Below are 14,938 nucleotides of genomic sequence, written 5' to 3'. Positions count from 1 at the left end.
AGTAGTGCGTCTCGCCGAGCAACGCGCGAGTTTGTGCGGATTGCGCCTTTGAACAAACAGACGAGTAAAACACACTTGTTTCGGATCATGGCAAAACCAGTGTGTCACGAGACTGGGGGGGGGGGGGGAATCACACGGCTGTCTCTGTAGGACACGGTGCATACACTCGTCACGCTCACTCAAACAGGGGTTGGCGGTGGGGAGGGGGGGGGAGGAGTTGGAGGTGGGCCGCCCCAGGACGATCCTCACACACGGGCTTGTATGCAAACGGCCAGCTGCTCCTCCAGGCTCGTGTACAGAGGCTGCGGAATGTTCTGGAGAGGTTTACCAGGGTTCAGAGGCCACACAGCTAGACAAGCTCACGTCGGCACCAGAAAAAGGTAAAAATGAAAAACGAACAGAAGCGTCGTCTGTCCATCTCTCGGGGGGGCCCCGTTCTGTACGTACGCCATGTTTGAGTTAGAGTCAGAGAACCCGGAGGTCTGGACGCCACCGAAGAGACGCCTAGTTTTAAAGAAAAGAGGTGGTTACTCCCTTACTGCAGGAGGGGGCGGGGACAGTGAACGGGGAGTTGAAGGGGAGGAGTTACCTCATGGTCCTCTGGGGGTCGTAGTCCACATCGCTGCCTGGCGTGTCGTTGTAGTTGCCGCGGGAGCCATGGTGGTGCCTCATGGGATACTGGTGCACGGAGGCGTTGGGCTGGGAGGTGGTGTAGTAGGGGGGCGGGATGCTGTTGCTGGTCTCGCTGCGGTAGTCGCTGTCCCTGTCGTCGACCGCGCTGTCCGGGTCGTCGTCTGGGCCGGGGGAGGGGGTAGGGACCAGAGTTAAGCCACGCCCACCAAGCCAGGCAGAGTTAAGCCACACCCACCTCCCCCGGCAGAGTCAAGCCACACCCACCTCCACCGGCAGAGTCAAGCCACGCCCACCCCAGGCTGAGCCTTTCATGTGATAGGATGAGGAAATCTCTCGGGAGCGGTGGGTGTGGCTTCAGTTAAGCCACGCCCACCCCGGGCTGAGCCTTTCATGTGATAGGATGAGGGGATCTCGCTGGGGAGTGGTGGGCGGGACAGAGCATGGCAGGGCTAATCCACAGTATTCCTGACCTTCATTCTCACTCTTATGGCCCGATTTCCTATCGTCAGTTTAATGTTTATAAATTATTAAACTATTAATCAGCTCATCTGTACAGACCCTGGAAATATATGGCCGCTGTAGAAGTTGCCTTGGAGTTACCTGAAGTGTTTTTTTTTTTTTGCTTTAGACAAGCCCAGAATGCACTATACCTGCCATTGTAAAGCCAGAAGGTCACTACTTATAAATATGTTTTTTTTTTTAATTGTCTGGACCAATCAAAAACTGAGACAAAAACTGAAAAAACATTTTTTAAAACCCCCATGAAAATGAGCTATCCATTTAAGAATGTCAGTCTTCAGCCACTGGTGACGCCAGGAATACTGTGGACACTCTGAAGTGCTAAGAAAGTCAAGGGAGAGTACCTTGTGCCTATCCTTCCCTTCATTGAAGTTCTATCTCAGAGAGACTAATTCTGAACAAATAGTCTGTAGAATTAAGGGTTATCCCATAAGACACCCCCAAGGAAAAAAGGCACAGGTTGTGCAAATTATAAAAGAGAACCATATTTGCCATAAAAAGACACACTTGTGTAAAATTTAAGTTTCAGCATAAAATTTCAGGCAGCATATTGCGAATTGAAGTAATACTTTATTTCATCATTTAATAGCAATCCGTTATGGTTCCATATAACTGAAAATGAATTCTAGCTATGGCAAGGTTATGTGCTGTGCCAGTGTTTTATAAAATGCGCCATGCTGCAATTTTGAAAATGTTCATATTTGATTTTCTAATATTTCTTGTGCTTACCATCAAGAAACGAATGGGCTCATGTGGAAAAGATGCAGAGGTGGCTGTCTCATAATCTTCAGCGCGTGGTCACACACAACCCACAAACCATCGTCCCCGCCATTAATTACACAGTGCCGTACATCGCCGGGAACTATTTTTTTTTGAGGATAAAGTGTTTCTTTTATAACGGCAAAAATGGTTACTATGGTGCTCGTGTCATTTGTTTCTGAGAACTGGGGTCGCTCTAAAAAAATAAATAAATAATAAATATATTTAAAGAAAAAAAAAGCATCAAATAACCCAAATAAGAAAAATATGTGAGAAGCGCGTCTGGACCGAAACATTAAAATATGCAAGAACAGAAGTGGGGAACTCACTTTGCTGGTCTCCCCATAGACTCCAATTACCTGCAAGAAAGGACAGCTCTCAGGTTTTGAGACTTGACCAGATTCGGGGCCCAAAAAAAAAAAACAAAAAAAAAAAACGGAAAAACTGGCATTTCTGTGGAAATGTGCCGGCATCACCCCCCCCACCCCCCCTCCCCCCTTCCCCCCCCCCAATTTCCGTGAATAAAACAATCCCTCTGTGCGGCGGCTAACTTCGCTTCCTGCGTGAGTTCTCGCCGCAGTGACAGCTGATATACACCCCTGAACACCGCCTGGCAGGGAGGGTTCAGGCGGTGGTGATTTACACTGCGAGGGTCATGCACAGCAATAACCGGCATCCACTCAGTGACTCACCACACGCCCCGAACAGCCCCCAACCCCCCCCCCCCACCATCGCCCCCATGTCCCCCTAATCCCCCCCCCCCCCCCGGCAGACACATCCGTAGGCGAGACGCAAGTCAACGCACGTCTTACATCGCACGTCAATAAATCAGGCGCAGGGCGGACGGCGTCTGTCTCTCACTCCCCTCCGTTTATCTTCCTCCTCTGCTGCTCCTCACATGGAGGCAGGAGGAGGAGGAGGAGAAGGAGGAGGAGGTGAGCCTAGCAGGGGTCACTGGGCGGAGGGTGGGATGGTGGGGGGAATTAGGGGGACAGGTTCACTGGGGCAGGGGCAGGGGCGGGGGGGGGGGGGGGTAAGGAGGCAGGGACCCCCCCGCTCCAATACTCACAGCACTGGGATGCCGGGACAGGAAGTGGCCTCTCCTGCTCCTCCTGGTAGGTGTACTGGAAAAGCACGGAGGAAAATGATGTCAGACACGCCTGCCAATCAATCATCGAGGCAGCCGGCAAGGGTCGCCAGATTTACAATTTGTCAAACTGGACAACCATATGAGGGAAGGACTGGGCGTTGTCAGAACTGATCACGGGGGAAAAAAAAAGTGTAACAGCGGAGATGGAACATGGAATTCCTTACAAGCTAGCAGCCAAATTTAAAAACCGGATATTCTGGTCCAAAAAACCAGGCATCTGGCAGCCCTATCTGGCAACCCTACAGCTGACCGGTTAGCAGCCTGAGGTGCCGGCTCTCGATTCACAGCTCCGCGCGCTGTCGCCGGGTCGACGTTTCCTAATCTCGCGCCGTCGGACTGATAAAAGAGGGAAAAACCTCCGGGCAAACAGCCCCCGCTGCTTCTCTTCAACCCGGGAAACGCGTCTGTGAACTATTTTACGTTTTTTTTTTTTTGGTAGCATGCTACGGTTCGTGTTCCGATCTCCGCTGCTGGGAGCTACTACATTCATAAACGTAAGCGGGGGAGAAAACCACGCCGAATCGGGGGGAAAGCCGGCTTACGTCCTGGTCCCTCATGGCGTTCAGCTGCTCCAGTTTCTTCGCCCAGTAGCGCGCCTCCTCCTCGGGGATATCTGCAGCGGTAAACAGGCCGCGGCCGGTGAGCGTTCGGCGCGCGGACGTAGCCGCGAGCGCATAGCCGCCGCTCAGCCACGGGGCTGCCTAGGCCTGCCGTGCGGCTGCAGCGGTTAGCTTCGGGTGCTTCTGGGCAGCTCAGATTCAGGTGGAGGTCAACAGTTATGATAAGTCAACGTTTCAAATATATAAGTCCTGCTGATGACAGAGACTTAGCCAAGGTGGGGGGGGGGGGGGCTAGTTTTCAGGTTTGAAGCACACCCACCCTCCTTGAAATGCTGGAGACATGCATAAAATATGCTGAAGTAGATCATGGAACAGAAAGCTCTGCCAAAAAAAAATGCGAATAAAATCTGAATATACACAGGAGATCATTACTGGAAAAAAAAAAACTGCCAGCAAAAAAAACGTTTGTGTCGACCCTCGTGTCTTACCGAGAGGAAGCTCAAACCGCGTGTCCAGAAGCACCCGGTGGAAGGTGGGATCTTTGGTGCCGCAGATTTCATTCTCCGCCATGATCACCTGGGAGTCGAGGGTCAGCCACTGCCCCGGCCCTTCCTATTGGACAGGAAGGAGACGCACATTGCTGCTGATTGGCTCAGAGGCCTGACAATCCGGCTTTTCACTCTTTTTGTGATGACATAATCACACGGCAGGTGGCTGGAATCAACCAACATTTACAGAAGCAAAAGATCACGGTTGATATAAGAATTCAATAGCTTTTCAGCCAATAAAAATTACATGGGTTCAGCTATATATATATATATTCAAATGGCTTTTTGTTTGTTTGTTTGTTTGCGGAATAAAAGTATACATCATCGTGCCTGATAAGGGCCCTGTTTCATGAAGCGGGATTACTGAGTTAACTGGATAACTGCACTGAGTAAAACACGGAACCCTCCCAAATCCGGAACATGGACTGCGGTAAAACGAGCCGCTCCAGGTTTTCCCCGGCACAGTCATCCAGCTAACGCGGTAATCCTGCTTCGCGAAACACCCGACCGACGAGGTGTACACAAACACACACAAACGCAGATGCTCCTTCTGACAGGTGAAGGCGGGGCACGTGTCAGTAATTTCATTACAGGCATTCAGCAGACGTTCTTATCCAGAGCTTTTTCTTTGCGTAGCACTTACACTGCATTCATTTATACATCATGATATATATTGAAGCAATCTTGCTCAAGGGTACAGCAGAAGTGTCCTACCGGGGAATCGAACCTGCGACCTTTCGGTTGCAAGACCAGTTCCTTTACCCATTACGCTACGCTGCCGCCCAGTCGTACCGTACCTCGTTGGACTGGCGAATGTTCTGCAGCGGGATCCAGACGGTGCCCACCATGGTGTCCCAGATCAGCCCTTTATTCCACACCTCCACCGTCAGGCCCAGGTCCAGCCTGCTGATCTCACTGCACACACAGGAGAGCAAGTCAGACTATTCCACACCTCCACCGTCAGGCCCAGGTCCAGCCTGCTGATCTCACTGCACACACAGGAGAGCAAGTCAGACTATTCCACACCTCCACCGTCAGGCCCAGTGTCCAGCCTGCTGATCTCACTGCACACACAGGAGAGCAAGTCAGACTATTCCACACCTCCACCGTCAGGCCCAGTGTCCAGCCTGCTGATCTCACTGCACACACAGGACAGCAAGTCAGACTTCCGGACAGACTCGGGAGAGGAGGGGTGGGGGTGTTTGGGGGGAATCGGGGAGTGGGTTGGGATGGGATGGGTGGTGGTGCACGATCGCCCAGACGTGGGGTACCATCCCATCTCAGGCTGGTGCGTAATAAAAGTCCTGTGAGGGTTGGGTTTTAATCCGATGACCGTGGTGAAAAATGAGTCTGCCTTTGCCAAGACTGACTCAAAGAGACCAGACCTACAGAGTCATCTGAAGGGGACAGGAGAGTTCACTTTCAGTGTGCGTTTGGGGGGGGGGGGGGGCAAAGGGAGGAAGGACATGCCTAAATAAAACCGGGGAAGAAGTAAAAAGAGGAAACAGATCGCACTGAAGCGGGTGACCGGGTCAATTCAGTCTACGCTCGGGGCATCTCTAATAACCCCCTGGAAGACCGGCTCTGCTGGCACACAACCCCAGCGTGAATCGAGCCCTAATAATAGCCTCTGGTCTGAAGAGAAAACACATCACTCTCGCTCTCTCTCTCCCTCTCTCTCTCTCTCTCTCTCTCTCTCTCTCTCTCTCTCTCTCTCTCTCTCTCTCTCTCTCTCTCTCAGACAGGACATCGGATCTCACCGCCATCTAGCAGTTGTTCTGCTTCTAACAGCTAAAGGAAAGGTAGAGGAGGAGGTAAAGTACTACAGAGGGATGAAAGAGAAGTATCTCAACTCAAAATGAAGTGGGGGGGGGGTCACTCTAGAAAATGAAGGAAAAAAATTTTAATAAAAAAATTACAAATTATAAATAAATAATTAAAAAAAAATACATTTTTAGAATTATCATTTATATTGTACGGATATTGATTCTTTCACCATTGAGTCCTTTCAAATGCACAGGTACAAAGATATTTCTGATATTTCACACAACAGTTTTGAATAAGGGGATGTCGATTGGAAAAGATTCAGATTCCCGTGGGATTGAGAATCGGTGTGTACGTAAGATGGGTGAGACCTGGTGGTGTTTGGTTAACTGAATGTATTATGCAAAAGAACCACAGCTCAGCCATGGAACATACATCTCTGACACATGATGCAAAATGTCTCGTTAAAGAACATCGCAGCACGACTCTTCTGAAGTTCCCCCAGACACCAGCAGTGAATACAGGTGCCCTGGCCATCCAAACTACTTAAATCAAAGTGCTCAAATAGGTATGTTTATCAGCTCTGTGGAATCATGGGGATTGTAACTTTGTAGTTAATCCTCACAGTCAGTGGGGATTTCGTCTTAAAGTGACTTTTTGATGGCAACTTGATCTGTCAGCCAATAATATCATTTTTTTTTTTTTAAAAAAAGCATCTTTGAGAAATCAGTCCTCCGTTGAGGAAAATGGCTGTTCCAGTGATGGCATTTCACATCACCAGGGAAGCCACGCCCACTCAATAGCCGGGACAACGAATGGTCAAATGAAACACAATCGCATCAGGCTAGGTCGAAGGTCACCTCGATTTGCATTTTTACTATTTTTCCCACTCCTGCTAGCATAAGCACAAGCATAAGACCGGGTCTCAGGAGCGAACGAAGTGAGTCAACGCACACAGCATCTGGCTGTAGATGACACACTTTCCGCCGTGGAGGAGAGAGAGAGAGAGGGAGAGAGAGAGAGAGAGAGAGAGAGAGAGAGAGAGAGAGAGAGAGAGAGAGAGAGAGAGAGAGGAGAGGAGAGAGAGAGAGAGAGGAGAGAGAGAGAGAGAGAGAGAGAGGGAGAGAGGAGAGAGAGAGAGAGGGGAGAGAGGAGAGAGAGAGAGGAAGAGAGAAAGAGAGAGCAGATTGTGGCTCCCCGAGTGCCCGGAAGCAAGAGAGGAGGAGGAGGAGGAGGAGGAGGAGGAGGGGCGGGGGGGGAGGGGGAGGAGGAGGAAGAGGACGAGACTCACAACATGAAGTCCTGCTCCCAGCAGGGCTGGCTGCCGCGGACGGCGATGGTGGTGCTCTTCACATTCTGCACCTTCAGCGACACGTAGGTGTTGAACTTCTCTGTGAGGGAGGAGGACATAAGTCAGGACACGTCTCTGCGCCTTCCTGCCAGACAACACGCCGGCTCACATTGCTGCGTGTAAGCTTAGCACGCAGCAAAAATTTCCAGCGTTAAAACAGCTCTTACAGATTACATGAGGCACCGATTGGACTCATATGTACCAGACCTGGGTAAAATATGCAATTGTTTTGGATTCAAATACTCTCTGTGCTCTATTGATCTTGCCTGGTGTAACTGAGCCTGCCAATATGACCAGAAGGTAGGGTCTGCACTTTTTGAGAGTATTTTATTGGTTCCAATACACCAGACAAGATCAGTAAAGGTGTAGAAAAGTATTTGAATCCAACACAAATACATATTTGACCCAGGTCTGATATGTACTTAGAGAAGAATTAACACTGGACATTTTGCTGTACAGTATACATCCGGACATGACTACACTACACTCCTTACATTTTAAAATGCTGTCCATTTATACGGCTGGATATTTACCGAAACAATTCAGATTAAGCATGTTTCTCATGATTACAACCTTGGTGTGCACCAGGGATTTAAACCTGCAACCCTGTATCAAATATGCTCACTGGTTCCTTTTACTATCAGTGACTCACCTTGAGGTCCATCAAGCTTGGCTTTTTTAACTGTAAATAGATGAATGGGGGGGTGGGGGGGGAGAGAGGGAGAGAGAGAGAGATCGACAGAGAGAGGGGGGGGAGGGAGAAGGAAAGAGGGAGAGAGAAAATATCATGAGTACAACTATCAATGAGCGCCCAGTAGTGAATCTGCTGTGTCAGCGGTACAGGGAATCACAGATCAGTCAGGCTTTTAGTGTTCTAAAGGCTCATATTTCAGGTGTTACAACTCCACAACAGCAACGGTGCAGCTCTGGTGTACGCTGTGCCACAGCGACAAAGAAACCGCAGGCCCACCTCTCCGATGACCAAAGGAACTGTTAATCGCAGGCCACACAAACACGATTGACTAGCGATACGCAAGCCTTGGCTAATGAGGACGGACCCAGTCATTTTAGACAGCACAACTCACAAATTAATAGGATTTCACTGGTTTTTTTTTTCTTTTTCAAAACACTGTCAAAGTCATGCAGATTAACAGCAGTAACATCAACGGCCATATTTGTACAGTTTTTTTCCTTCATTAAATGTTTTTTTTCCCGGGAAACATTGCTGCCAGTCTCTTCAGTCTCTTTTTTTAAATTTTTCACCATGCATTGCAGTTATTCTGAAACGTCTACCGGTCTAAACAGCTTCCACTTTGATCCTGAGCCACTGAATAATCGACCTGCCAATCTTACAAAAACCCCAAATTCCCCAACCTAATAAGCAGAAAGCACAGAAGAACTACACACACGCCAGTTTCCTGGACCAAGAACCTCGCCTCTGTATTTGTCAATATTTCATCTCTTATTTCAGAGTGTGTTTGACCTCTGGACTCATATCTGCTTTCGATCCATAAGTCTGTCCACTCTGAACATTCAGGAAACGGTTCCGGTACCTTGTGTGTGCGCAATTCAGTCTTCAACTGCCAAGCTGGATTCTGGCTTCCGAGGGTTCTAGAACCTTTGAGTCTCACGCATCGTGTGTAAGACTTGCGTAAAGAGGCACCTACAAGGTCACATGACCTGCTTTTCCCATCGCACGTCTTCAATGGAAAATTTAGCCGGTTTTTTAAAAATGTGCCGCAGGTCTGCTAGCAGACGTCAAGATCTGCTACCGGGGTCCTCTGCCATTGGCTGAGGTCAGGGCAGTTCAAAGGGCAAAGGTCAGCTCTCTGTACAGCTCAGCACGCAAAAATAAAGAAAAACAGCAAGCTGTCAAGGGAAATACACTGTGAGAAGATGGAAGGAGGGAGAGAGGGGGGGAAAAAAAAGACTGGCTGTTTTTTCAATGCAGTGGGGATCTCTTAAAAAACATCCTCCAACTGTGCCACTTTCTTTTTTTTTTTTAGCCTGACTTACGTCAGTTGGCCATTCATAATTAATCCCCAAGCCTGCGGAAGGCAAGCAGGCCCACATTTAGAGAGCACTCATATTCCAACCCCCTCCCCTTAATCCCCTGCAGACGCCACGCCCGGGCCCCCGCCTCCAAAGCTGCCGGTTTCAAAAAAAAAAAAAGGAAAGGGACACATTTAAAATCCATGAGTCTGCTAAATGTTCCTCGAGCGGCCCCTCCCTCCCACAGCCTGAGCCACCTTGCTGCTAGGGGGGAGAGAGTCTCCACAACCCCAACCCCCCCCCACACCCCCCACACACACGCACACACACCCCCACCCCCACACGCACGCACACGCACACACCCCTGCCGGGCATGGAGTGATCAGCTGGGTGCTGATGAGGCCTCAGGACCCAATCCATCTTTGGAGGACCACGTATCCCAGAGGCCTTCATTCACCATTTTCCATTTTCTGACCGAGCAAAATGTAGTCATTATGAAAATGAAAACCCTTCAGCAGGAAGCTTGAACAAAATCACGGCAAATAATTGAATTCCCATTGTATTTTTTTTTTAAGTGGGTCTGAATGCACTTGATGCTGCTGACTCACCTAAATGAACTAAATGAGCGAGACTCACATCACAGGTGATGCACGGCTGGCTTCCCTTTTGGGCCATTTCCCTCTCCCAGCATCAAATGCAGGAAGGGGAATGGATTTATTTAGCCATTTGGTTTGAGGGATGATTACATGGCTCGAGTGACTCAGGGATCATTACAAGGCTTTCACAATGGGGAACCCCTCTTAATAGTACCTTCAATGGCCACAGTGAGTCAAGAAATCGCTTTTAAAAAAGAGAAGGACCTTGGTGCTCTTTAATGTTGCATGTAATGTATTCTTTTTTTTTTTTTTTTTTAAACACAAAGAGGTACATGACTCCGTCTCTATACGGAATCACTGGTGGAGAGGAAAGTAAGTCAAGGGGTCAAGGGGTCAGGGGTGAGGGGTCAGGGTCAGGGCAGGCCGCACGGGCACAGCCAGACAGTCTCTACTTCAGCCGTTGACACCTATGGATGTTTACGCTCTGACGCAGGAGGCGGGGCCAGAATAGATGCCGCACCCCAGCGGAGTGTCCACTCACAACAATACCGCCATTCAATCCGGAGCATCCAGCATCGTTTCCCGTGGGGTGGGGTGGGGTGGGGGGGAATTCGACGGACGGCAGCGCAGCAAGGACAAGCGACCAAAGAGGCGGCGAATCTCTGCTGTCGCCGCCTCCTTACCCCGAAGCGATGCTGAGGAGAGAGAGAGAGAGCTGCTCGCCGAGGGGATTCAGAAAGACGCCGATTCCTCCACAGCTCCGCGAGTTCTCTCCATCCTTCTGTCCCTCCCTCCCTCCCTCCCTCCTCGCCTGGATCTCCTCTCTCTCTCTTTCTCACTCTCTCGCTCTCTCTCTCTCTCTCTCTTCCTGCCATGTGGCGCGGGCGCACGTGCTCTCCTTCCCCTCTTCCTCTCTCGCTCCATTAATCTCTCTCTCTCTCTGTGCAGCCGGGCGAAGGCGCAGCCCGAGCGCCGCTGCGTTCTTTCTTCCCGCCACTAAAAATAACCGCCTCAGCGTGACAGCGGGCATGAGGAGGGGGGGGGGGGGGAGTGCAAAGGGGAAACTCACTCCGCTCTGGGATAACGTTCAGGCGGCACGCCGTTCGATTTAAAACCGCAGAAAATGGGCAAAACAAATGCACCGCCAACCTTGGTGAAGGAGCCTGCGCGCTCGTGCTAATTATTTAACCGCTCATACAGGAGCGCGGGCCTCTTCTTCTGCTGAAGAGCAGCTCCAAGGCTAGCACACTGAAGAACGTCTAACGCCTGACAACCTGTCCTCCTGGAGGTTCGAGGCCTTCACGGTCTTTAGCAGCCTCATTAGTTTGCAGGGGGGAAAAAAAAGCCTTGCGAAGAATTAGACTGATTATTCAAGTGTGAATCTAAGATTCATATGAATTCAGTTGGCCAGACTCAGAGGAGCAATTCCATCTGAAGTTATATGATCTAAAGGAATTGCAAAATGAAAACAGTTTATGATGTCCGACATTGCAAATGTAAACTATCCATTTTTTTTTGCTTTTAAACTCATGACACAAAATGCTTATGTGTTTCCCAAAGAGAAAGAATAATCAATATTAGTAAATATTAGTAAATCAACTCTTACGAACCCTTAATGAAACTGAAACTGTATTGCTCAGTCCACAGACAGCCAGAAAGCTTTGATTGAAATCATAGTCATAATCAAAGTCTGAAATCATTAATCAGGCATTGTAATAAAACAGTCTGTATAAAAGAAAACCTATGAAAAAAGACAAGCAAGGAACAAGACAAGTAATAACAATAACAATAATAACATTTCTTATTTCAGTATAAAAGGTCAGGCCAGTTAAAAAGCATTCATAAAACACTAACTTAAAGTGTTCCATGCACTTTAAGGTATAATATACCCACTGAAACTACAATTTAGGTATTTCTTGTGACAGGTCTTCTAGTTATCAAGTTTGACTGTCCAGTGAGGTTCATGAAGGTGTTAAAATGTGTGCAAAAATCATCAAAACTATATTTTACTTGCCGAAGATCCCTCGCGCAACTTGACAATGCTACAGAAAATTTCCAGGGGGTTATTAAGGTCAACAGTCAAGCTTTATGAATACACAAGTAAGAACTCATTCACTAATTACACGAAAACACCTTGGAATGGAGAACCTGCAACCATTCCGGTTTTGGGAGTAGTCGTGACACCAGTGCACCATGCTGTCGTCAAGCCTCCAAGCTGCAAGCCGACATAGGAAGCTAAATCAGCAATCTTAAACTAAAGCCAGTTTCAGGCAGGGGTGACTCAAGACGACGCACCCAACAGAAAAAAATGACAGCTCACGGGGTCAGGCCTTCGTGTGGGAGTCCTGAAGCAGATTTTTTTTGTACAGCGCCATCGATCTGAAAGTGTGTCAACCCAGATGGTCGTAACCGCTTCAGTCTCTTTCATTATGAGCGACATCATGGCGAGGGCCATTTTAAAGTCTTGGCGAAGACGGAGTCAGAAGATCGATGCCCGCTCAGCTGACACTCCCACCCATAATGCGAGAACACCAGCAAACCCACTATTGAAACGGAACGGCAATTTTAATTTATAAGACACGCACGTCTACCAATGTACTGGGAGCAAATTCACAAAATCAAACATAACTGACAAAAAACGACGGAGCAAATTAACGCCCACAGATGAACGAAAAAATAAACTGAATTAATTTCATACCAGGATAATCTTTGGCCATCACTCAAAATACCATCAAGCACCTGACATCTGAGCAGGCACTTAGCTTAACACACATTACTGCCAAGGACCCACCGGTCCTGACACACACCCACACACCCACTGTTGGTTGTGCGCGTGTGGTTGGCGGTGCTTTTCCTGCTTTTTTTTCTTTCTTTTTCCTCTGCTAGGCGGTGATTGACATGCTGTGGCTGAAAGTGCGAGTTGGGCGTGTGAATGAATACAATCCCAGGGACGCTACTCTGCAAATGAACAACTGCTCTTCTGCGATCTCCTGCGGAATCTCCATTTGCACATACAGCATCTGAATAACGGCACGCGTCTAAAACGCCCCGACGCGCAAACGCACTGCTAGCGACACACTACACAAACGCACAGATTCCAGGATGCCGACTTGCAGTCTCTAAAACTCGTGCAAATGCTTCAACCACACCCAAATGAGATGAGGTTGGATGAGATTCACTCACACGCACGTGTACGGTAGAAAATTTTATTTTTTATTTTTTAAAACAACAGTATCCTTTGATTTATGAGAGGGGAACATGACTGCCGAATGGGCTTTTTTCTCTTTGAAAGGAATGTTAAAATCACAGACGCTTATCGCTGTCACACCGCTGAAGCTGAAACTTGCATGTAGTTTAGGCTACATAAGGAAGCAGCCTACAGCGTGCTCGCCAAATAATAATGATAACACGATGTCCTGTAAGGTGACTCAATACCTCTTTATTTTTTTTTACATTTATAACGGTACTTTTGCAGCGTGGAACCGCATATAAAGCGACGACTTATCAGAATCGTCACAATTTGACAGCTTCAGCTGAACACACATGTAATAGAAAAGAAACAAGCTATATTTAACCGATCACAATCAATTAACAATTTAATGCAAGTAGGTGTGTTCGTCAAATAATTTTGGTAACGCCAATACAAAACTATCCCAGATTGATTATATCTTAATTGTCAGAACGACTTACGGCGCAAAAAATGATAATATATGGTGATCAACCCAGCGACACCCCTGGAACGAAGCGCCGGGGAGAGAACCGAGTTCACCCCACGCAAGCACCCCGCGCGTCCTCTACCCCATACTACAGGAAAGGAATGATCGGATGGTGTCGGCTGACACGATTTATGTCAGAACCTCAGTTCTGATGAAATGATTTTAGTTTCCTTCAGTGACACCGTTGGTGGGTGACCAAGCCTTCTACCTAGCTTCCTTAGACAGCTATGTGGACTATATGGTCTAGTCTGGAAAAATAGTAAACAGCTACTGTTTGATTTATTGTTATTATTAATATCAGTAATATGATTAAATCGGTCTTAATCGGTGTTTATATGCATATATAAAAAGAAAATGCATTCCTAGCGCTCGCTCGCCTTGAGTAGCTAAGTTAAGGACAGAGAACTGTAAATTTACATTTCAAGAGGCATTAGCTATAGAAAACCATTGATGCATGACGAAATCTTACAGTTCCTACACAGCACATGTATGAGCACTGGTAGTTTTGCCAACAATTCCTCGCTATTGTTTTATACCCAGACGATAAAAAAATTTTGAACATAAAATCACTCGTTGGCTATATTTCAACCGTTGTCGACAATATTTGCCATTTAAGCTGACATACTTAGAACTGAATAGGCTACATGAATGAAAACACACTTTCACCAGCGTCTGAATGATGAACGATCTGCTTGGTTCCTGTCAAAGCGTGAATGTCATTTTCTTTACTTCTTTACCCCTCCAATCTTGCCAACGCGCATTTGTTTCTACTTACCTCCAACACAGAGCAGTGACATCTCTTATATTAGGACTATGAGGGCTGCCAGCTGTGTCCTCCCGGTTCCCCGCTTCAATCAGGAGTAGAAATTTGTAGTGATTTGTTGAAGGCGTGCGATATTTTTCACCACTTCTGTTTTCATTACACAAAACGCATTTGATTTTTTAAAAAATGTATACGGTCAGTTTACACTACAAGGTATCTACCCTTATGGGTCTCGCTGACTGCTTCTCGATCTGTTTCGGGCTCTTTTATGCAGCCTCGCCTCAGCTCTCCGCCCGACGTACAGCCATCTTGTTCAGCACCGCTGCTGAGGACAGTTACTGATGTGACGTCACGCCACGCTGATGAGTAGCATGAGGCTCGAGACACCTGACCATACTCACGCCTCTCCTTCCACGTCTTTATTTATTTATTTATTTTTTAACTCCCTCGATCCATACAAATTTTTTTCTTAGATTATCAGACTGTCTGAACTTGTACGTCCAGTGCTAGGATAATGGTATGACGTTACATTTAATCACCTTGGTGTCCAGCCATACACCTGGAAGATGACGGAATAAAAGTAAAAA

The 14,938-nt window shown here is 47.8% G+C and overlaps 1 protein-coding gene across 1 annotated transcript in view; it reads right to left on the bottom strand.

The window, feature by feature from the left end:
• unc13a (unc-13 homolog A (C. elegans)) overlaps positions 1-14,695 on the bottom strand; it is a 60,618-nt gene extending 45,923 nt beyond the window's left edge. Inside the window, exons 1-9 of the mRNA XM_064330289.1 lie at positions 14,364-14,695; positions 7,937-7,966; positions 7,225-7,324; positions 4,967-5,084; positions 4,110-4,233; positions 3,604-3,674; positions 2,981-3,035; positions 2,241-2,270; positions 590-794 (exon numbers count right to left, since the gene is read on the bottom strand). Of these exons, the coding sequence (XP_064186359.1) occupies positions 590-794; positions 2,241-2,270; positions 2,981-3,035; positions 3,604-3,674; positions 4,110-4,233; positions 4,967-5,084; positions 7,225-7,324; positions 7,937-7,966; positions 14,364-14,385 (755 nt within the window). The 5' untranslated portion in view covers positions 14,386-14,695. The remainder of the gene's footprint in view (positions 1-589; positions 795-2,240; positions 2,271-2,980; positions 3,036-3,603; positions 3,675-4,109; positions 4,234-4,966; positions 5,085-7,224; positions 7,325-7,936; positions 7,967-14,363) is intronic.
• Positions 14,696-14,938: the final 243 nt, after the last annotated feature.

Source organism: Anguilla rostrata, chromosome 4 (genome assembly GCF_018555375.3).
Source record: "Anguilla rostrata isolate EN2019 chromosome 4, ASM1855537v3, whole genome shotgun sequence".
Taxonomy (NCBI): Eukaryota; Metazoa; Chordata; class Actinopteri; order Anguilliformes; family Anguillidae; genus Anguilla; species Anguilla rostrata.
The sequence above is the reverse complement of the archived record's forward strand: the minus strand, read 5'-3'. Positions and strand labels throughout refer to the sequence as shown.